The 23,074-nt window shown below is 41.0% G+C and overlaps 2 protein-coding genes across 11 annotated transcripts in view; one reads left to right on the forward strand and one right to left on the reverse strand.

Annotated features, from left to right (window-relative positions):
- BEST3 (bestrophin 3) overlaps nucleotides 1-7,615 on the reverse strand; it is a 34,009-nt gene extending 26,394 nt beyond the window's left edge. For all 3 annotated transcript variants that reach the window (XM_046938255.1, XM_046938251.1, XM_046938253.1), the window contains exon 1: nucleotides 7,318-7,615. The gene's annotated coding sequence lies outside the window, so the exon portion shown is untranslated. The remainder of the gene's footprint in view (nucleotides 1-7,317) is intronic.
- Nucleotides 6,983-23,074, forward strand: part of RAB3IP (RAB3A interacting protein) — a 29,362-nt gene continuing 13,270 nt past the window's right edge. Inside the window, exons 1-5 of one of the 8 annotated variants that reach the window (XM_046912421.1) lie at nucleotides 8,148-8,185; nucleotides 9,953-10,142; nucleotides 13,857-14,132; nucleotides 14,334-14,595; nucleotides 21,785-21,880. In XM_046912421.1, the coding sequence (XP_046768377.1) occupies nucleotides 13,882-14,132; nucleotides 14,334-14,595; nucleotides 21,785-21,880 (609 nt within the window). In that variant the 5' untranslated portion in view covers nucleotides 8,148-8,185; nucleotides 9,953-10,142; nucleotides 13,857-13,881. Of the gene's footprint in view, nucleotides 7,043-7,725; nucleotides 7,940-8,147; nucleotides 8,324-9,952; nucleotides 10,143-13,856; nucleotides 14,133-14,333; nucleotides 14,596-21,784; nucleotides 21,881-23,074 lie in introns of those variants that run through there. The other 7 variants (XM_046912428.1, XM_416092.8, XM_046912423.1 and 4 more) reach the window with 7 other exon arrangements.

Raw genomic sequence — 23,074 nt, forward strand, 5'->3', positions numbered from 1 at the left:
GCAAACACGTCAGTATCTGTAACAACAACACATTATGCCAATATCCAAAGAAATGCCATAATAACTAGGCAAAAATGTGGACCGAACGACATGAAAGAATCCTTTCATTGAAAGGAAGCGAATAATTAGAATGTTGGGAAGAGAGCAATATTAAAGAAGCTGCTGTCAGATTTTCTGAGATGAGAATGGATTGGGTTTTGCTTTATTTTTCTACTTACTGTCACTAGCTGCTAGAATTCCTGTCTTAAACAAATGAACAAATGAACAAATTAACATAAAATGTCCTCTGACCTTAGAAGGAACATGTAGAGAGCTGCTTTCATATCTTACAGTCACTTTCATGAGAGAAATGGCAATAATTAAAAGTTAATCTAGTGAGAGAGATACCGCCATACTTAGCATCACTCAGTGTGGGCTGTGAAAATAAACTATAAAGCAGGCTGTTTTATCTCTGAAAGTCACATGGTAGAATACTTCAGAGGATTACAAATGAATTTGTCTGCAGGATAAAGCTGGCTGCCCTGACAGATTAATTCTGAGTCCCGCAAAACCGTGTGCAGAAACACTTTATTTGCAACTTCCTTGTTACGAAATAAACATCATTTTTTACGTAGTAGTGCTGAGTTTGGTATGAGAAATATTGTTATCACTGAGATTGCTATCAATCAGTCTCAACAATCCCTTTATTCCTAGAAGGTGCACACCCACAAAAGCAAACTGAGGTCATGGCGTGGGAGCTGTCAGACAGAGATGGGATTGACAAAGCAGCTGGGAGTAAGGTGACTAGGAATTGGGTTCAATATCCAGTACTTGGACTGAATGGGTCAGCTTTTTCTTGACTTCAGGTCTGCTTCTCAGAAGTGCTATTGTTCATTTGGAACAGGCTGTGTGGGTTGGACAGTGAATGCTAATACAGTTTGAAGTCATTGCCATTCTGCTTTGCAAAAGGACCAATTATAACATGAAAGTATACTTCTGGAAGACTGGTCAGGCACTGGAATGGGATGCCCAAGGAGGTGGTGGAGTGACTGACACAGGAGTTGCTCAAGAAAAGTTTAGATGTTGTGCTGAGGGACATGGGTTAGTGTGAGATACTGGAGGTAGGTGAATGGTTGGATGATCTTGGAGGTCTCTTCCAGCCTTGGTGATTATACGATTCTATGTTCTATATGGCTCAAGAGGCCAGTTTTTCAGTGGGTGGTGCTAAGTCCCTGGGAGCAGCAAATGGAAACTCTTGTTCCCTACATGGAAACGTAATAATAATAACACGTAACAATGAACAACATGGTTAATAGTATAAATGAACCCTCATATTCATCCCACTTAATAATTACAAGAGCAACTTCACTGATTCTTTGAAAAAAAAATACTCTTTATGAATGTAATTTGATTTGTGTATGTGAAAAATCATTCATGAGAACGGAGATCCAGATGAGTGTACAACCTGAAGAGAAACGCACTGTTCAGTAATGAATGGTGTAAAACAACATTGGTGCAACATATTGCCATTGGTAGATGTGTGATTGAACCACACTGCTGCAACTAATGAGAAAAACTAGGCTCTTTATTACTTGCACTCAAATTACAGGAGGACTCAAAACGAAATGTAGATATGTTGCCACCAAATGCAACTGAGAGTGTAAGGATGGGGGATTTTCTTCAATTGTGTCTTGGGCAGAGAGATTTGAGATTGAGTGTCTAACTGCATGAGAGAGAAAGAGAAAGATGAGACAGAAGATATTCAGAGAATGAACTGGAGACTAATAATGCCATGCTGGAGGTGTTCAAGGCCAGGTTGAATGGGGTCCTGGACAGCCTGATCTGGAGGATGGTAACCCTGCCCATGGCAGGGGGTTGGAACTGGGTGGGCTTTAAGGTCTCTTTCAACCTAAGCCATTCTATGATTCTATGATTTACCAGGACTACGGAGTTCGTTAGGCTTTCACAGGGTAGACTTTCAGGTGAAAACGCACTTTATATTTTTACTGTCTGATTTCTGAGCTCAGGTTTGGCATCTTTGCCATTTTCCAACCGGGGATGAACACGTTGTACTATTTATAATTGCACTCACGATCTGTCCCTGGCTTGCTTCTAAAGATAAATGAGACCACATGTCAGTCCTTACATAAGTTGGTGAGACCATTACAACTTTTTTGTTCCTTCCGTTTAGTATTGAATTACGTTTATAAGCACCTTCAAAAAACCTAGAAGCACTATTTGTTTTATAAGCAACAGAAGAATCTGCTTAGCCCAGCAACTTGTTTGCAGAAACGGTCTTATGGTCAAAGTGGACAACTGCAAACAGCTCAAAGGAGAAAATTCTTTTTAATCCTTGTTGCTTATTAGTTGCTTTGTACCCTTAAAAATGAGAATTGGTATTCTTTCTTCACTCATTTGTACTTTCCCTAATTAGGCTGGGTTCTGTGTAGTCATATAGAAGTATGATCGTCTTTTTTTTTTGAACATGGCCAAGAATTTGCCATTCTCTTTCTATTGTGTCAGTGAGTTTTCTGCAGATTTTGCATAGATGCATACTGTGTACAAAAGGAATTTCTTTCCCAGTGTTGCATGTTTTGGTATTTAAGTCTCGATTTTTATTAAGGAGTACAGGTCCTTAATGAATATTTACTTTTAAGACATCATTTCAAGCCCTTATTTCTCATGCTGATTCAGCTGACAATGGCAGCAGAAGACTATGAACTGTTTTGGGGTTTTGATTCTGCGACAGATTTATTGCAATAATTTAATTAATGACTTGGCTGATGGAATAGGGAGTGTACTTACTAAATCTGCAAGATAGGAAGGTCCGGAAAATGTTTTCTTGTTGTTTCAGAATGTGATTAGAGCTCAGTGAGAATCAATGGACATAGAAGTATGCTTATAAGTCCAATCACACATAAACAGGATGAGGACTGGCTAAGCAGCATTCTGCTACCAGGGGAGGAAAAAAACAGTAAAGCTTTTGCTGGGATATAGAAGCAGGCATGTGACATAGTAGTTAGTGCTGTTCAGACCTCAGCTGGAGTGCTGTACCCAGACTTGAGCACTGCCCTTCTACAATAATGTCCAACAGGAAGAAGCTCAGCGAGAATAATAAAAATGACTGCAGGTCTAAAAACCATGAGCCATGAGAAAGAATTAAAATAACTGTGTTTAGTCTTCAAGAAAACAAAGAGGATAGATGATGCCATCAAACTAACAGAAACTGTTGTTTCTGTTAACCACTGAGATAAGCTCATTATCTCTTGTCCCACGCTGCAGCAAAGGAGACTAGGTTAGACTTTAGGAAATATTTCTAACTTGAGGATTGTTTGGAACTGGAATGCACTGCTTAGGGAGGCTGTGTGATCTCTGCCGTTGGAAGTTTGAAGAACGAGTTTCAGCAGCAGTTAGCATCAGCAGTTAGCATCCACTGTCTACTTGCTGCTATTCTTTTTGCGTGTACGTGTGTTTAAATTTGGATAAAAATACAGATATCATGTTATACCACTTGAATCAGAGAAAGTAGCAAAAAGATAATCATTTAAGTCACTTTAAGGCTCCCTAAGCTTAATACTTATTTATGCCAGTGTACCAGTTAGACTTGCATTCCAAATGCTGAGGAGATATACCAGATTGGGGAATTCTTCACTGTTCTGTGGTTGCAAAACTGCTAGCACTATTTCATTTGAACTAGTAGAAGGAAAACAAGTCTTTAGAATAGATAGTATTTATAGTCTCTGTACTTTTTTGTACATAGCAGAACATCCTTTCTTCCTTTTCACCACGGATTAGAATCATGTGAGACTTCTATCAGTAGGTTCATCCACTGGTTTGCTTGAGTTCACTGTTTTGGTTGTTTTAGGATATCTTGTTTGAAACTGAAGTTATGATTACAGTTTATTCAATATTAGAAACCAATGAAAGAAATTAGCAAAGAGTACCACAAGCAAGTAAAAATAAGACTACAAAGCTCATCTGCTTTATTTACCTCTGAAATGTTTGAGACACCCTTCCACACCACACACTCAAACATCTGTTAAGAGAACAGTTGCCTCTTTCCTTTTCCTCCCAGCCTGGAGGAGGAGAGGTTTCATTGGCTGGAAGTAGTGTTTGTATGTGTGTATGAAAAACTTTGCCTAATTCAAGTCAGACCAAAGGAGAACACTGCATTTGGTTTCTTTAAAGTCCTGCAGCAATTCCTGCCTTCAAAAGAGAAGACTGGTGGTGGCCAGGGCCTACCTTCTGTGAAATACCCCTGCCTCCTGCTTTTTCCTTCCTGAAAAAAACTGCTCAGGTCCAGTGGACTGTAGCCACTAGAGGAGGACATAGCCACTTGGGAAGACAGTCTCTGAGACTGATGGTTTAAATGCAGGAGAAGCTCTGAACAGACAAAGGCACCAGCTTCATGAGTGCTCTGAGCGGTGAGGGGAACTATGTGCAATGATATCTGCCACATTTTGCAAAGTGTGACTGGACAGAAGCTGCACTTATGAGACTATCACTTCTCAGTACATAGTTTGCTGTGGCCAAGTCTGATTGTGCCAAGATACCTATCCAGCTTTCTACCCAGTTGGAGAATGGGAATTTCTAGTTTTGGGGCACGTGAATTGATTTAATAAGCAGAATGAACAGATTTGGTGGGAGCAGCATATACTTGCGGTCTTCAGAAACAACACACTTTCAGCAAAGTCTGTCTTCCATATACTATACAGTGTGGTTTTGTTGAATGCTCCTGTCAGATTAAATCCTTTTAATCAGAGGCAGCATCCGTGGCATATACTGTCCCACCGAAGCTTTAATCTGTACATCCATCACTTTCTATCAGCAGCAGCAACTCTGTTCACTGAGAACAGGGGGCATGTGTGCTTTTATTTCTAACAGGACTTCCAGTTTTTCTCATTGCCAAGCCCCTTAAGGAAACAAATAGGACTTAATTGCCCTGATCAGACTTAGCTGGAGCTCCTGGCCAGGCACCTTCTCCCTGTATGGGAAGAGGCTCAGGGGCTCCATTTAAGCTCCCAGGCCACCAGGATTTGCTTGTGCTTTGAGAACCTCAGATCTACTGATATGTAGCTTGGGAAGGAACCATGGGTTGAATAAAAGTGCTCCTTAAAAGAGATATTTTGGGGGAGGAAATTTATTCTTCCTTTTTATGTCTCCGGATTTAATCAAAATGGTTTCAGCTTTTAATTTTAACCACGGTTTCTGTAGTTTGATGCTGTCTGACTACAAACAGCATAATACAGGGATACTCTGACAAAATAAATCTGTTGGTGATTAATTTTAGTGCAGTCAAATGTCTTTGGAAGAGTATTGCTTTTATTTCTTGAAATGCAAGATGTCTAATCTGGTTAAGACAGCAGATCGTCATGCCAAGTACAGTCATGTACAGGATTAAGAACTATAGGATTACAGGCCCTAATTATAGACTCTTCTTGGTTTACTATGTCTTAATACATTGTTTTCAACTTCTGATTACACTTGTCACGTCTCCTTTGCAATCCTGTTTTAATGAACTTCCTGCCGCATCTTCTAATTAGGCAAACCTGTATTCTGATAGCACTGCGTGGGTTCTACTGCATGGCAATATTAGCAAATTAAATCATTTTAAAGGTTGGAGCTCTTCAAGCTGAAACTCTCTGTTCTATGAGGCTTTTTGCAACAACCTTCAGGTCATACTGCTATTTGAGTACTCTACTCTTTGCACTGCTCAGTTTTCCAATTACATCCAGAAAAGCTATGGGTGATGATTCTCTGAAGCCATTTTTGCTGTCTGAGCCCCCTGTGTAGATTTACATACTGAAAAGTGGCTTAGAATATATTACCATTTATAGTTAATAAATCTACTTTGTGATGAACGACATTGGTGTTTCTCTTTTGACGTTGTCTTTCTCATCTTAATTTGTCATCTTATTTTGCCCTAAGTGAAGATCTTGCTTGGTGGATGCAATAGTTAATGCGTCACAGAGAATATGTTTTGTCTGTGGCTGTGTCCTGCAGGACTGGTCAAACATGATTCTTTCACATTCAGTGGAAAGCTGTCAAAGACAATTAACATTTCAATTATTGACCGGAATGTGGCCTGGATTCTTGACTGATGAGTGGGACAAAACCTTGTTTACATGCATTTTTTGCTGGAGTTCCTCACCACTGTGGCATGTGTTTCAGTTCAGCTGCACTAACCACGATCAAAGCAGTGTGAAACAGATACTGTTTCATGAAGCACTTAGAGGTGAACTTCAAAGGTTGTTCTGAAAGTAATGCCTTCTATTTTATCATGTTGGCTCCTGATGCCACAGGTGGATGTTGGTGGTACGGCAGTACAGGTCAAACCTTCTCGCCAATATCCCGTTCCATGTTGTTGCTGTGTGACAGATGGCAGCAGAGGGGCACTCTGACACAATGGTGTCTGACATGGAAGCGCGGACTGAGCAAAGGTGTGGCACTGAATTCCTCCACGTGGGAAAAATGAGCCAGACTAGGGACAGTGCATGCCTCACCACTGAGAAACCACCACAGAACAATCTGGTGCATGCCTCATTTTCTCATTTTTAATTACGCAATAAAGCACCTTTGTTACCGCGTACCACTAACCACAGAAGGATCAATTTCCCTACGTTTTCCACAGTAAGAAAGCATTCAGGCTTAAGTAGCCCCGTCCTTGAACACCCTTGAACAAAGCAGCGCCTCAGCCCTCCCCTCAGATGAGGAGCACAGAGACGCCGATGGATCCCTCCTGAAGTTGCGGGGCTGTCTCCTCACGAAGCGCCCAGCACCATTCGCGCCAACTCTCTCAGCGTAGCACTCCACTGCGGGCAGCCCGCTTCGCTGTGGGGGTGTGAGGGAGGTGCCTCTCATTTGAGGCGGTCTCCTCCCTGGAGGCCACCGCCACCATCAGGAAGCCAACCCCAACCCAGGGGAGGGCGCGCACCTGCTTCCCTCCCAGCGGGCGGGGCGGCGGCGGCGGGGCGCATGCGCGACGGCGGCCCAGCGCCCGCCCCCCCCCAGGTTGGCCGAGGGACGCGGTGCGGCGGCGGCCGTTGGGGCTGGCTCGGCGCAGGTACGGAGCGCGGGGCAGTGCCGCCGGGGCGCCGCGCGGGAGGGGCGGGGAGCCGGGCCCGGCGGGACGTGGGGCGGGGGGAAGGGGATGTGTCGTGGGGACGGGGCGCCGAGGGCAGAGTTTGTTGTGTGGCGTGAGGGGAAGCCGAGCGAGCGGTGCTCGGGTCGGTTCCTCATCGCTGAGCTGCGGCGGTCGGTTTCGCCGTCGCACGGCGTTGCGGAGCGGAGCGCGGAGACGCGGCTCCGCCGCGCTGTGTCCGGGGTCGCGCCGCTCACCTGTGGGCGCTGCTGTGAGGCGCAGCGCTGCCCTCGGGCGGTCGGGGCGGCGTTCCGGCCGGCCGTGCGATCGCCGGCTCTTCTTTCCAGGCAGATGTGGGGTTGTTCGGTCTAGGAGCGTGCATTGGCGGCTGCCATCTGGTCGGTGTTTGCGTTCCTCTGTGACGCGCAGGGCAAAGCCCGCTGCTGCGCTGCTGTAGTAATTTTATTGTTGTTGTTAGAGCCGCTCAGCGAGGGGGCTCGGGCCGGGCCTGCCGTGCCTCTGCCTCGCAGCCGATCCGCTGCCCTTGGTTCGTATAGCGAGCGAGCCGGCCGGCGAAGAGCCATCAATAATTCACCGCTCTCGTTATGCTTTTAATAAATAACAAAGGCGAGCGCACCCCCCGCTGCGGCGGAGGCACCGGCGCTGGTGCGGCGCTGGGCACTCTGCAGGACGGGGGCACGGCGGGCTCCAGCGCTTTGTCAGCGCCGTGCACAATGCCACGGGAGCCGATCTTCGTTCTGCTTGATGGGTTTTCCCAGGAGATAAACGCGTACTTCAGGTGTTTTCCTTTTTAATACGGCGCTCAGAGTGTCGTCTGCGGCAAATGGGCTAGAAGTTGTGTTGGACTCTGCAGTTATGGTTAGTAATATGACGTGATAGAGTGGCTCGGGTTGGAAGGGCTCCTGTCTGTCACATAGTTCAGGCCAGATGCACACACGTCTGGAAAGCTTTACATACTTTGACGTGTGGTCGCTTCTACTAATTAAATATTTCCAGTGCTAACTGGAGGTGAGTGTATCTTTAACAAAGTCTTAGCACGAGTTACGCCACTGTAACGGTGCGACCCAGAGCAAAGCTGAGCTGTGCTGCAGAGCTTCTCCTGAGGTAAGGCAGAACCACTCTGTGCCTGCACAGCAGCGCCTGGAAAGGGAATACTATCTGTGAGCACATTCACTGCATTTAGAGAGGCTTTGTGAACTAAATTCTACCTCACAGAGTGCTGATTTTTCTCCGGAGTGAGAGGTATGCTGTGTAGCAGACTCTAAGCCATAGTTATTTATAAGTTTCACAAGGGCTTTATAAATGCAGCTCTATGAGTCTTGTGTGCTGCCTCTTCCCTCCTGTAAAGGAGGCAACACTTGTCTGTATCCGACTTCTTCTAGTTGGAGATATCCCAATAGTAATTTAAAAAGATTTTTTTTTTAATCAGCAGCTTAGCAAAACGTAAGTTCTTTTTAACTGTATGTAATCTTGCTACTAAATAGTCTTATATACTTCTTCACAACAGTGTGAAATGGTGCTCGGATGGCTAGCAGACTAAAGAATGGAAGAAGACTGTATTATAGCATGGTATTACAAAACAAGGGGGGGTGCAGTAGAAAAACATATTCAAGCAGTTTTTTCTTCTTTTTCCTTTTTGCTAGTGCTTGAATTCTGCAGACTTGCCTGTTTCTTTTGCTGTTTGTTGGTAAATACATCACCTGGTGTCACTCACAAATAAAAGCTGTTTAACGGCTGTTTACAAGGGTGGGTAGTGATAGGACAAGGGGGAACGGTTTTAAACTGAGACAGGGGAGGTTTAGGTTGGATATTAGGAGGAAGTTTTTCCACACAGAGGGCGATGACACACTGGAACAGGTTGCCCAAGGAGGCTGTGGACACCCCATCCCTGGAGGCATTCAAGGCCAGGCTGGATGTGGCTCTGGGCAGCCTGGTCTGGTGGTTGGTGACCCTGCACATAGCAGGGGGGTTGAAACTCGATGATCATTGTGGTCCTTTTCAACCCAGGCCATTCTGTGATCCTATAATTCTATGAAAAGCAGTAACTAAACACTGGAAGAGTCAATAGTTTATTTTCTCTTCTATCTTCCCGCCCTCCAAGTAACTTGTTGCAAACTTGGATTCCCTGAGTGAAAAGTTCTGCAAAAAAAATCTCAGCTTTATGATTATGATAAACTTGAAGGAAATTCCTGTGTCAAACCTGGAACTGTCAGTGCAGTGAGCTAGCATCTATAGCTGTGTTTAAATCTGTTTGCTTCTTGTGGCTAAGCAGAAATAGAAAACAGTTTAGCCCTGGGGGGGGAAAAAAAAAAATCACCAAACCTCTTTATCAAGTGCCAGCATCTGATGAACATCTCATATACTGTGTTGATTTGCTGTTCTGAGCCTTGAATTTATGTCTCTGTGAGCCTTATGAACAATGCTGGGTGTGGAGTTGTAGTAATCGGACTGCTTCTTTAACAGGTATGCATTTGTTGGTTCACTACTGTAATTCCCTGTTGAGTTCTTTAGGGCTTAAGGCATCTCACATTCCAGGCTGTATAAATGCCAAGTATTTCAAAACCCACTGAGAAGAATGCAGGCCTTATGGCGGGCAAATGCCAGTCCTGAGGAACCGGTACAAAAAATCTACTTGTCTGTCCTGCTCTCCTTGCTGCCCCCCTAATAGAAGCAGGCTCTGGAGTCTAATAAATGAGGCCTTTGAGATTTCATTATCCCCACACAGAAGGCCTTTCTAAATATTAAAACACTACAGGTAATACACACACTTTTTTGGTAAACGCCACATAGAGTTTTCTTGTCATCAGAATGTTTAGAAATAGTGACTCCTTTTGTTTGTTTTTTTTTTTCCCCTCCTGTTTCCTTGAGCAGGTAACAGTTCTGTTGTGCTCCTGACTATCAAAGCTAAAAAGTGAGCTTTTTGAGGTAAGCAACGCCACCACCAAATGACTTTTCCAGCAATTAGGAGGTTGCTTTCAAATACCAGCAGACTGAAATGACAGCTTTGAGCAGACTGTAAAAGAGAAACTCCAGAGCTTGCGCTCGGCAGCCTTAAACAAAGGTATTGTTTTTCAGAAGAAAACTTCCCGCTGTGATAAGTTACTGCTTTGTGGTGTTAACTGCTCTGACTTGGACAGGAGCTGACCCCTTCTGAAAGCTAGATGAAGCATTTTAATTTGGCTGTTGACAGTGCTCCCAGCTCTTGGTTCCCGTTGGAAATGATAGGAACACATCGGACCGTTGTTTAACTGGTTTCTTTGTAATCACTTTTAATAAATCTTAGATAAAATAACAGATTTGTGCTTAGTTCCTTTGGGATGTTATGTGGGTAATCAGCAGTGCGAATGGAACAGCAGAGAGGTATTAAGAAGGGGCAAAGTTCTGACAGTATACACCAAATTTGCATTATTTTCAGGTAATAATATAAGGAAATTAACTTACTGTTTCATACTGGTTTATGGTAACTACTTGATTTTTGTACACCATCTGAATTGCATACTATCATCTAAAACAAAAATGGTCACATCGGATAGACACAAATGCTATTCCAACCTTTCACTATATATTAATCTAGCAAAGAAAGCATGAAGGATATTCATGATTCTGTTTATTAAATAAGTGTGCTGCCCTGAAATGTGTCGGATATTGGCTGCTGTTCACAGTAGCAGTGTGGTAGAGCGCTGTGTCAACACTGGCTTTTTACATGCCTATCAGCACAGCTCCTGGTGAACGCCCCTGCTTGCTGTGCATGCCATTGTGTGCCTTCACAGCAAGGCTGCGTGTTTGTCAGTAATGGGAAAACCCACAGAGCTTGAACCAAACCCATACTCCTTAATAACACTGACATTTAATATGTGGTGGTGGTGTTGTTTACCATTACTTTGTAGAGCTCTTTGCCAAAAGCAAACTTTTTTTTTTAAGGACCATTAAGCTTTTTGCATCTAAGTTTGGTTTTGTCCGTGCATAATATGTTCAGCAGACATGTAGGTGAAAGCATTCTGGCACTGGCCAGTCTGGGAATGGAGCTGTTTGACACAGGCTTCTTCTGATACGGGTGGTTTGCCTTTCTCTGCAAAGCCAGAAGTAGCCCGGGGAGGAAAAAAGTTGTGAATGGAAAGTGTTCAACAGATGGCACGCCTAGCTGTGCCCATCTCTTGGTCTGTGGAGAGCCTAACTGAAGGGCTGTGCTTTATCACTTCTGTAATTTTTTTTTTTACTTATTAAAAGGAAAGCTCTGATATAGTAACTGAGAAAATTTCATCTCAGTGGGGTATGCAACTACAGACAGCTGGTGATGCTGAACAGTGAGTTGGGGCGCTGCTGCTGGGCACTGAGGTGGGCTGTTTTCAGTGGAGCCAAAATGGAAACGCTTGAAATGGAAACAAGTCACCAGAAGGGAAGAAGTAAAAGAGTAGTTGTTCCCATTTTGCTTTCATCTGCGTTCTCTCTCTTTGATTCTGGTGGGTGGTTTTGGTGCAGTTTCCTAGGTGCTGTAGGCAAAGCATGCAGGCAGCCTTCCAGCATTGCTATGCAGAAGCCCATGTCTTCCTGTATCTTGTGTTAATTGTGAAGGCTGGAATCCAAAGGAGCTGGGAATGGGAAGAGACATCAGTGGTGCTTGTAACTCATGTAGTAGTATTGAGTATGGTGTATTTGGTAGTGGGAAAAGAGGCTGGTGGCAGCAGTGAAAGCAGATGTGTTCCTGTAGATGTGAGCCTGACTTTGAGACTAGGGATATGGATATTTTCAGCTTCATCAGTAAGTTTTAAAGGACTATTTCTGACACTTCAGTTCTTTCCAAGATGGCAGTGTTTGGCTTGTTAAAATGCTAAATGCCAACATGAAATTGTTTTACTGTTGACCTGAAAATGTTTTTGGTGTTTAACCTTGAAGAGATGTCTCTCAGCTTTGGCAGTCCCTTTACTTTAATCTGTTGGCTCAACAGGTTTTATCGTCACGCAGAGCATATAATCGGAATGTTTCTAATAGCTAAGAAGAGCTGTAGAGAAAGCAAACAAGAATATTTGTAAAGCTTACTTGAATGGAGCTCAGAAGTAAGCTGTTCGTGTTTGCATTATGCTAGAAAAGCTCCATACCACATAATTGTGACAGTGTTCTTTATAAATGTTTGTGTGGCTGCTGTTGATCAAAATAGAACAGATTTCTGTATAGAATGGAAAATGGAATCACAGAATGGTTTTGGTTGGAGGGGACCTTAAAGACGAGCTGGTTCCAACCCCTGCTGTGGGTGGAGTTGCCAGCCACTGTGTGTCCCTTTTCATTTATGTAGGGATCTCTGTGTGCTTGTTTGGCGGTTTCTTAGCAATTGTTGGTTTTGGGGGGGAGAAATTAAGGAAGACAACAACACTGTGGGGAACTTATTCTTGCTGTCTGTAAAAATTAATTTCTAACTTTTGCTCCAAATGTACCTCCTAATGTGGTAAAGCAACTTGTTTAATATGGCTGTGTATTCACTCAGTCAATACAAAAAGCAAGTTTTGAGCCGAGTTCTTTGAGTTCAAGGTGATCAGAACACCCTGATGTAACCAAAACGTGGGTGTGTACACTAACTTGGAGATTCCATTCATGGCATTTCCTTTGCTTTATGGAACATAAACAGATAATGAACTGGATATACATCGCAGCTATAAGTAGATGACATCTCTTTGTGGTTATAATGCTCATCTTCCTAGTCTGTTCCCTACCCATTCTTTTCAACTGGAAGAGTGAAACAGATTTTCTCTAAAACAGTATGGATTCTGTCAGTTAGATGATGCTACAGCTCTCTTCCATGTTAGGTACCCTTATGAAGCCTTAATTTTATCTTTATAAAAGTGCCAGTTTATAGTTTTGAATCGTTTTGCAAAGATTTTATGAGGTCTGATCAACTGTGAGGAAAATAGGAGCTTCTTTGGAGCCTGTGTAATTTGTGCTGTACCATATTGTTATGAAAAGGATGGAATTTAAAAAGAATTAAAAGATAATGTGTTAAATTGTCCAAATTACCAATTAATTGCATACTTTTATGTGTATTATATGCGGGGAACTCATATTTTATGTGAGACTTATTAAATACACAGTCATCACTTAATTATGTTAGGTATTAAGTGCACATCATGCTTCAGGAGAAGTCTTATTGACTAGCTCTGTCACTCCAATGAAGTGTTACAAGGTTAGACATAAATTAACCAAAACTGCTGTGGACTATAATTTATTTAAAGGTACACTGATTTCTGTCTCTAGAATATTACGCACTGGAACAGGTTGCCCAAGGAGGTTGTGGATGCCCCATCCCTGGAGGCATTCGAGGCCAGGCTGGATGTGGCTCTGGGCAGCCTGGTCTGGTGGTTGGTAACCCTGCACAGGGCAGGGGGGCTGAAACTACATGATCGTTGTGGTCCTTTTCAACCCAGGCCATTCCATGATTCTATGAATATTTGTTTCATTGAGATTAAAAGTGGAAACTTTAAGGGTTTTTTTTTCTTGCTGGTTCTCATTCTTGAATATAATGTATGTTTTGATACAAAACAATCTTAGACTGTATTGACTTTTAGACTCAAAGTTTGTTCTTACATCTTCTGAGTTCACAGTCCAGTATGAAGAAAAAATTTGTGGATGTTGAAGTTGATACTTGTTTCCATTCTAACGTGAAGTATTCTGATCATATTTGTCTAGTTTTTAAAAATGCAAATGACTGTAAAAAATAATAGAATGATGTCTATAAAGATATAACTGTTTCCTATTTGCATACTGATGATGTGACTGTTTCGTTTAGGGCTTCATATGATGAGGCATTTATTATGGCCAGTGACCCCTTGGAAGGCTTTCATGAAGTGAACCTCGCTTCGCCCACTACACCGGATCTTCTTGGAGTAAATGAGCCAGGAACTCAGGAACAAACTACCTCACCCAGTGTTATTTACCGACCACATCCTTCTCTTGTGTCCTCCGCACCAATCCAACCCAATGCATTGAATGTTTCCGACCTTCCCACACAACCTGTTTATTCATCTCCCAGACAGCTGAACTGTGGGGAGGTATCAGGTGTCAGGTAAGCCTTGTGCATCTCTTTACTGGGTTTTTTTTTTGCTTGTAGGACTACCTGCTTTACTAAAGATAGAATTTTAATGTAGTATCTAATATTAAATTGTCTGTTGCAGTGCATTCAGCACTACTACTGCCATTTCTAAAGTACTTTTATATTATAAATTAAGCAAACCCTATCCCCTTTTTTTTTTTTTTTTTTTTGCAGCATCAATGTTACCGACACAGTACTTTGTTCTACCTCTGGACCTCAGGGTGGGTCATTCAATCACAATAATTCCAGAAAGGAGAGCAATAATGCAGAGAAAGAGTGTTTGCAGGGTGCTACAGTAGCAGATGTTGCTGAAGGAAACGAAGATATTTTTGGTTTGAGTACAGACAGTTTATCTCACTTACGGAGCCCATCTGTACTGGAAGTAAGAGAAAAGGGCTATGAAAGATTAAAAGAAGAACTTGCAAAAGCTCAGAGGGTAAGGCTTGTTGTCTTGTCTCCTCCTGCTTTTTGTCTCTTCGACGTGGTTCTCTCGTGGCAGAATGATAGGTGGGCCAGAAGGTGCTGAGTACTCATTTATAACATAATTATTACAGTGTAATTGTTGGAAATTTTTCTGAATGCCTGCAGTGCTGATGTCTTAAATTTATTCCATGACAGTGTTTTTTTTTTTTTCCTAGTACTGCTACTACATAATGTGTAAAGCTTTTGGTTCGTTTCTGGTTAAACATTTTTTCTTGGAATTTAGGCCAGTCCTTCATTCTGACATTTGAGAATAAGAGTAATTCTTTTGTCATCTCGTTGCTAGTTTTTAAGTATTTATATTGTTGATGATATATGTCTCAAATTTTCTTTTTCTTGTGGGGTAAAAATGTAGCTTGTGGACTATAGGAGTATTTTAGAACGTGAATACTTCCGAGGTATCAGAGGGAAAGCTTGCGTAGGAAAAAAGCAATAAAGCTGTCACTGAAGTTCTTTAGAGTACTGTGATGCCACACTTCAGATTGAATATGGACACCTCTGAGGGCACTGTGACTCAGTTTGTTAATATTTGTAAAGCGCTTTGTCTTGTTTCGATGGATGGAGCTATATAAATGCAAAGCCATTATTTACCATTCTAACATCCTTCTGTGCTTAAACTTGTTAGTAGACTTTGTACTGTTTGTGTCCTGTGCCCTCTCCTCTACATGATTTCATTCTTGTTTAGATTTAAGCTCATCTTTCCTCGTGTTTGAACTTTTCCTCGCTGCTTGCTGCCTCTTTCTGTTGAATGTAGTCATCATTTCTGTTGTAGTTGCATTTGCCTGTGTCATTCTCAATCTTAAATATGAATTCTGATACCGTTGCTTCTGTTGGTTGTTTCAGTTGCTTCCTTTGCCAAGGTGTGTTTAGTATTTGACCACAGAAAGGAAACATTAACCTGAGCTGAGTTTGTGGACCTTGCATGTGAATATATAAACCGAGCAGTTAATCTTGGAGCCTTAGAATGTAAGATCCAACTGAAGTTTAAACTTTAGGAAAGGTGTTCCAGCTCCTGACAGGGTACAAAATGGTAACTAATGTACTTAAAATCAACAACTCAGATCTGTTACTGTTACCTTTGAATTATCTGAAAACACTAATTCACTGTAAAGTAGCATTAAAGCTGTTAAGACTATGAAAGAAAATGAAAGAAAAATGTAAATAGTCTCAAGCAGTTTGGATGTTCTTAAAAATAATAATAATAAAAAAGATTCAACTTGAACTTGAGAATGTTGATGTTAAAAACCTTGTTAATTCTCAGCACATTAGGTCATTAGGTTGGTTCTTACAGTATTTCTCTCCATGGGTAATGTTTGCTTGTCTCCATAAACTTCCACTGGTTAAGGATTACTCAGTAACATAGGAGTCTTTACAGACTACCTGACAACAAACCCTCTTGCTTTCATAGTATATACTTTCTTCCACTGTGTAATAGGAACTATTTTTTTGTACTCTTCATTTTGTCTCTGACTGTTTTTTTCCAGAAGTCATGGCTGTTCATCCAGGGCTGTGTCCCCCTGCATTATTCAGCGTCATATAAGCTTTGAATGTATATCCAGCTACATGTAGCTTTTACAAAGAGTAGTCAAGAGTAGTCAGTTTAAAAAGCTGCAGAGATATAATTACTATGTGGTGCTTTTTTTTTTTTTTTTTTTTTTACATTTTTCTTTTAAATTCTCTTTAAGACTCTTTGGTTCCCTCGAGTTTATCAGCTTTGTCAGGAACAGTGAGGAAAGTAGGAATGGTAATTTGTGCTTTAATTTTATGAGATCATTCATCCTAGAAAGCATACAGACTTTCCAGGAATTAATAAAATGAACACCAGTTTGCTGTCTTGCATGTTTCATTTCTTCCAAACTTCTTTCTACCCAAAGTGTGTGTGCAGTTCTACCATGTATTAAAGACAGATGGATTTGAATTTGTTGCAGTTGTGATTGGAAGGAGAACTAGAAGGGAAATAAGAATTTTGAAGCTTAGGAATCCATTATCTGAATTCTTTTTTAATGCCTCTGCTTCTTCAAATGCTACTTTTTTCTTCATCCCTGTTTTTTTTTTTTTTTTTTAATGTAGGGGATATATACCAATACAACACTTTGCTGTGTCAATCTAGATAAGTTGCAGGACTGAATCATAAGACGGTGAGAAAGGTTGAGCCAGGGGTCACAGCAGGGCAGCATTTTGCAGTAACAGTGTAAGGCTGGGTGCACTTTTGTCTGAACATAGTTTTTAGTCATTGAAACTTGGCAGATTTTTCACTCTTTGCTGAGCCCATTCAGGCCTTTTTTTGCTTTTTCCAATGTTTTTCAAACTTGCCTTCTGACTGCACTCTATCAAATGGAGCTGAAGAGCCCACTTTAAATGATCTGAACCTTTCTGTGTGTTTTGCCCCTCTTTTTAAACAGCATCAGGAAAATTGAGGTGTTAAAATATATGTAATGATTCAGTGCCTGGGAGTGTATCTCCTCAAGTCTCTGTACATTTATTTTTCTTCTTCAGCTATGATTGAGATGTAACACTACAGTTATTGAAAGTAAATAAACCACATTGAGAGAACATTGAGAGAGAAGTGGTGGTATTTTGCATTACGGAATTTCTTGACGTGTAAGTTTAGTGGAGCCTTTGCAATGGGTCACCTTCTGTTTGTCTTTTGTATGAAGTAACCAGCATGTTGCCTGTGCTTCAGTTTGCTCGCTTGTAGCTTTTGAGCTATAGCAGCTCATGGTCGTGTCTTCCTTCAGTTTTTTTGTGTGACTTGGCCATGAAATTCATCACTTGACCATCAGTGTAATGATGCCATCCATAACCACGAAGACAAACTTAGGTTTTGATATTGTGTTTTCTTGGAACATTGAGATCTCCAGCTCTTACTACTGGTTTGCTCCTTCTTGCTGATGGAAGAGCAATTTACCAGAGCTGATGACTGTAAATATCATGCCCTGAGAATGAATTCCATGCTTCCCTCTGTCTTTAGAGTGAGAACTCTAGGCTTGTTGGCAGCAAGTAAAGCCATTTATGATTTTTGTAGCAGAAATCTGCATTATTGATATTTCCTGATATTTCCTTAGTAAGAGTGAAACTGAGAGGTTTTCTTGCACTGATAAAGTGACTCTCATGGAAGAGTAACAGTATAGAACGTGGCGCTGTAAATTTCAACATATCGTTTTTGAATGTGATACTCAGATCTGGGTTTTGTTCCAGAGGTTTCAGTTTCTGTATGCATTCTTCCTGTCATAAGATCAAACCAGAGTACTCAGTTTTGTTTGTCTTCAGATCTTAAGTATTACTGCAGGGTGTGAAGTAGACTTTTCCATCTGTGTTGTCAAAGAATCCAGCGCAGAGTTGATTGCTGTTGTTATAGTGTTTCTGAGTAGACTAATGCTGGTGGCTAAATCTCTTCCATTTTTTTCATAGACGAACTTGTTATTTTGAAAACTTTGCATGGGTAAATGAATAAATATGTTCACAATAACTACCAAGGAATTCCAGTAGCATGGTAGGAGAACATCCAGCATTCTTAAATTTCCGCTATCATTTGCGTGTAAACTAACAAAGAATAAAAATGAGAAGGCTCTAGAATAACATCCCAGAACTCCACCAAAGAGTGCTTTCAAGCTTTATTAAAACATTGCAAAAGACCACTAGCTTTTTGACTGCTAAAGATGAGCTGTAGCTGTTCATTGCTGTCTTTGTGTTAAAAGGCTTGTTTCCATACTGCTGCCTTAAGCTGATGTAGCATCATGCTGCAGATAACAGATTTTTTTCTCAGGCAAGTGGAAGTCTGCATGCAAGCAAAAGAAGCATCTTCACTGGCAGCATAGGACCAAATAATTCAGGAGCCTGTGAAGTGCTTGTATCTCTGAAGACATAACAGTTTCAGTTGGAAGGGACCCTGCAAAGGTGGAGCCTGACTGTCAGACTGCTTTTGAACTGACCCACTGTTAAAAGCATATCATTAAGAGCATTATTTGAATGCCACAGACAGGCACTGGGGCATGAAGCAACTTCAGGAAGTCTGTTCCAGTGTCTGAGTATCCTCCTCTTGGTAAAATGGTTTTCCTCATGTCCAGCAGGAACCTCCTTGATGCAGCTTGAGCCAGTGCCACGTATCTAGTCACCGGATAGCAGGGAGAAGCTGGGTGCCTCCCTCTTTTCAGTGCTCCTTAAGAAGCTGCAGAGAGCAGTGAGGACACCTCAGCCTCCTTTTCCCTGAGCTTATCAAACCCAGGGTCCTTAGCTGCTCCCCTTGGGACGTGCCTTCTGGCCTATGAACCTTTTTCATCCTCCTCTGGATGCATTCAACTATCAGCACCTCTTTTTGAATCACGGAGCTAGGAACTGTGCACAGTACTCCAAGGGAGGCCACACAAACACTGAATATATTGGAAGAATCACCGCTTTTGACTGTGCTGTGGTTAATGCATCCCAGAGTACACCTTACCCTCTTGGCTGCTTCAGCAGTATTCTACAGCTCATTTTAGATGATATCTATAGAAAAGTTTTGCTCTCTTCTTGATCTTCTGCATCTAGTGGTGACTTACTTAAATTGCTGAACTAGATCCAGGATGATTTTCTTTCTAGAATTCAAAGCATTAATTGTTCTGAAGCAGTAATTTGTGTTTCTTACTGCTTCTTGCTAGAGACCCAACCTGCATTCTGATAACGAAGATCAAAGTGAAATAAGCAATAATAAGACTACTTTATACAGGAATATATATATATATATATATATATATATATATACACACACACACACACACACATCTAAGGGGTTTTTTTTTGCCCTCCAAGTTAGAAATTTTTATCACCTTCTTCTGTATTTGTGTGTGTTCTGCTTTATAATAGCTCTTATTTTTTTTTTCATGTAGTTACTTTTCCAGAACAGCAATGTTGGAAGGACCACAGCATGGTGGTATACTTAGTGCACACAGTTGTCTGTGTTCTGTATGGCTGGGAAGTGTTCAGTGATGACTTTAAGGCGCAAGTGGTAGCAATGGCTCCAATAGCTTTTGATTTGAGCACTCTTTATTTCTTCCCTGCATAAAAAAAAACCCACATCAGCCCGAGCTATTAAACTTATTTGACAAAATAAGGTGTTATATTATGCTCCTCCTGAATCATGTGGCAGGAGTTTGTCCCGTATTTGAGAAATGTAGCTAAGCTGCTAAGTGCAATAGATGGCATGCTGTTGTCTCCTTTTTGCTTTCATTAAGTAGCTTTACTTGTCTGCCTAAATTTTAATCTAAGTCTCTCCCTAATCTTTCCAGTTACAAGCAAAGCTGCAGCAGTCTCACCTAAAATAGTGTATTGATAGTGATGGAACAAGGGTAGTTCTGCCTAGGTTTGACAAGTCTTGACCTGAATCTTACTCTAATCACCTTCTACTATGTCTTGTAGCACTTCTGTGTTTAAGATGTACGTAGCATATTCCTAATAAATAGTGAAATAAACCAAAGAGCTAAAAAATATTGATGTATTCGCTCTATTTATAGGAACATGTGAAACTTGAGCTTCAAGCATTTTGCATCAGAATCTCTCATTTCTCTATTAGCAAATGTACCTTATGTGAGAAATATTGGAGAAATTAGAACCCCCACCCCCAAAAAAGCCAAAAACATTTTAGTGATATTTTTTATAACAGCTAAGAGGCCACGTATGGAAAGCAAAAAATCAAAATAGCAAGCTAGAATAAGATTTGATCACAGTGTCCATAGTTGAAAACAAATAAAAGGAGTAAATAATGTATTTTACAATACATGGGTCTTGAACAGTCCCCAAACGCTTGTCAAATTTAGGAGCTGAAGTTCGACAGGAGGATCTTCATCCCAGAGGAAGACTGTTAGCAGTTTCGCTGCAGAAATAGAGAGCCTGCTATAAGGCAAGATTTAGTTTCCTGTGTTGTTGTGTGCACATTACTCGGTCACGATAGCTTTGGGAGAAATGGCTCCCAGGAAAATACAAAAGCTGACATTTTGGCCTTCTTATACCTCTGTAGAAACTGGCCTGCCAGAGGTTTCTGAAGGCAGGTGTATTATTTAAATGTTTCTGTCATTTTGGAAGCAAAGTTTTGCTAGATTGTATTTGGAATCTCTAACGTGTCAGTGACAGGCTTGGATCCTATGTCTTGTGAGTGATGGGAGTGTAGTAGCTAGATAGGCAGGAGGAAGGTCTAGACAGGTAGGTACTAGGCATAGGAGAGGAGTTATGGGCAAAAGGAATGCTTGAAGGGTCAGAATGGGCTGCTTTCTGCTTTTCTTTTCCTTGTTGTTTTTTTTCCTCCCTGTCCTTCTCTTTTCTGCTACAGCTTCCAGTGTTTAATGGATGAGAAAGGGGAGCTCTTCCGTACTTGTCAAACTTTTTGTACTCCTCTGCAAAAATACCCCCCTTTTCTCTCAGATTTAGGAATATACAGACAAGATTGGGCGTGTGTAACCCCTATGCTGCCAAATCTGTGCTAAGATCTTACTTTGAAATTGATACATGGTCAGGCCCTTTTCATTCAAGTGATATCAGAGACGAATAACATAGTTTGAATTTCATAAGCTCCTTCCATTTGATTTATGAATCTGCATTAATGAGAGTAACGATATAATTACAGTGTGACTTTGTAATTGTGTTAGTTACAGGGAGACCTACAAGGGAGTTGCTATTTCCATCATGTTTGAAGATTGTAGGGGAATTGGGAATCATCTTCAGATGAAGATATTTTGAAAAATAAACAAACAAACAAAAACCAACCCAGCACAACAACAAAAACAAACTCCCACACCCAATAAAATCAAGTACTTATTAAGTATCTGTTAAGGAATAGGTAAATAGAACTGATATTCTGTCCTATATTTAAGTCTTCTATACTTTTGGGAAAAGAAAAGCTGCTTTTTTATTTTTTTCTTAGATTTTTGGAAATGCTGATGTTTAGGTTAGAGATACTGTAGACATTGCTGTATAGCAGGAAGAAATAGCTATGTATGTACGGCATTAATTTAACTGCTTCTAGTTTTAAGATGAATATGTTGAAAGGCTTTGCTTAGCAAAGATTTTGTTTTCCTCTTTTTTTTTTCCTTTTTTCCCCCCTTCTCTGTGGTGTTAGCTTTAAGAGGCCAAATTACTTCTCTAAGTCAGAATAAATAACTTTTAATTTTCCATAGGAGCTGAAGTTAAAAGATGAAGAATGTGAAAGGCTTTCTAAAGTGCGAGATCAACTTGGACAGGAATTGGAAGAACTTACAGCTAGTCTGTTTGAGGTTTGTTGGAGTCTTCGATGTGATATACTTAAAGGAAGCTGAGCCAGATGTTTTATATAGAATCAGTGTTTTTCATGCAATTTTTCTGCAATAAGCTTATAAAGGGATTTCTGTTCTAAAGACCTGGGTGTGGTGGTAGAGAACTTAAGAGCAAGTAGTAGACTTTTCAATTAGACGAGAGACTTTGTTGAGCTTGTCAGTTTGCCTTGGCACAAAATGAAGAAAATAAGGAAAATGTATCAGAAAGCTTGAAAGCATTTAGGCTTATTTTTTTGGCATAACTATTTTGATGCAGCTTCTGTCTGACAACGAGGCTATTTAGATAAGAGCTAAATTTGGGGTTGTCATGGTGATTAAATACAAAATAGCATAGTTCCAGATTAATGGAGGGTAGAACACAGTATAGAACTTTAGCCATGCTTTCAGCTTTTGAATTTTGGGTCTGGCAGCATGTTACACCCACAAGTTTGAAGACAAGCTGAGTAATGCACCAGGGTGGCACCCGGTTGCAAAGTGAAGAGCCTTGAACTTTAAGTGGGATCTTCTCTTTCGAGAAAATGGCAGTGATGCCATCAAAAATTGTGAGCTTGCATTAAACAAACAAAAATCTGAAATCCACACTTGAAACAAGATTAGTTACCATTTTCTCGTGGAATGTCTGGCGGCATACCTGTTGGCATAAATCTCATAAATCAGTTACACTTTCTGCTTACCAAATTGAAGGTCTTGGTTTTCAGCATATGCACAGAGGTAAAACATCAAGCATGATTTAGAAACAACATTGTTGATGTTGTAATGCCACAAAAGTGCTGTCAAAACCTGGAAAGTATTGGCGTTCATAAATGGAATTGCAAACCGCTCTGTGGATTGGCAGAGCAATTTATTTCATCATCCCAGTAGTGCAAAGCTACTAAAAATACTAAGCGTTATAAATATTAACCAGTCTAAATGGAACACTGGAAGGCTATTTTTTAGCATAAATATTCGTGTATACTGGGGGGAGGAAAGTGCAGGGCAGGCATTTTAACTGCAGAGGAATAAAAATTACGTTATCCATTTAACTTAAAACAGTTAATCAATTTGTGAAAGCTACACATGAAATATAACACATTAGTAATGATTATTTAATGGGTTTTAATTATTCAGGACTCCCAGCTGTTGTGGGCACGTTGCTTAAATTCTCTTTTGTGATAT

The sequence above is a fragment of the Gallus gallus genome, chromosome 1, assembly GCF_016699485.2.
Source record: "Gallus gallus isolate bGalGal1 chromosome 1, bGalGal1.mat.broiler.GRCg7b, whole genome shotgun sequence".
Lineage (NCBI taxonomy): Eukaryota > Metazoa > Chordata > Aves > Galliformes > Phasianidae > Gallus > Gallus gallus.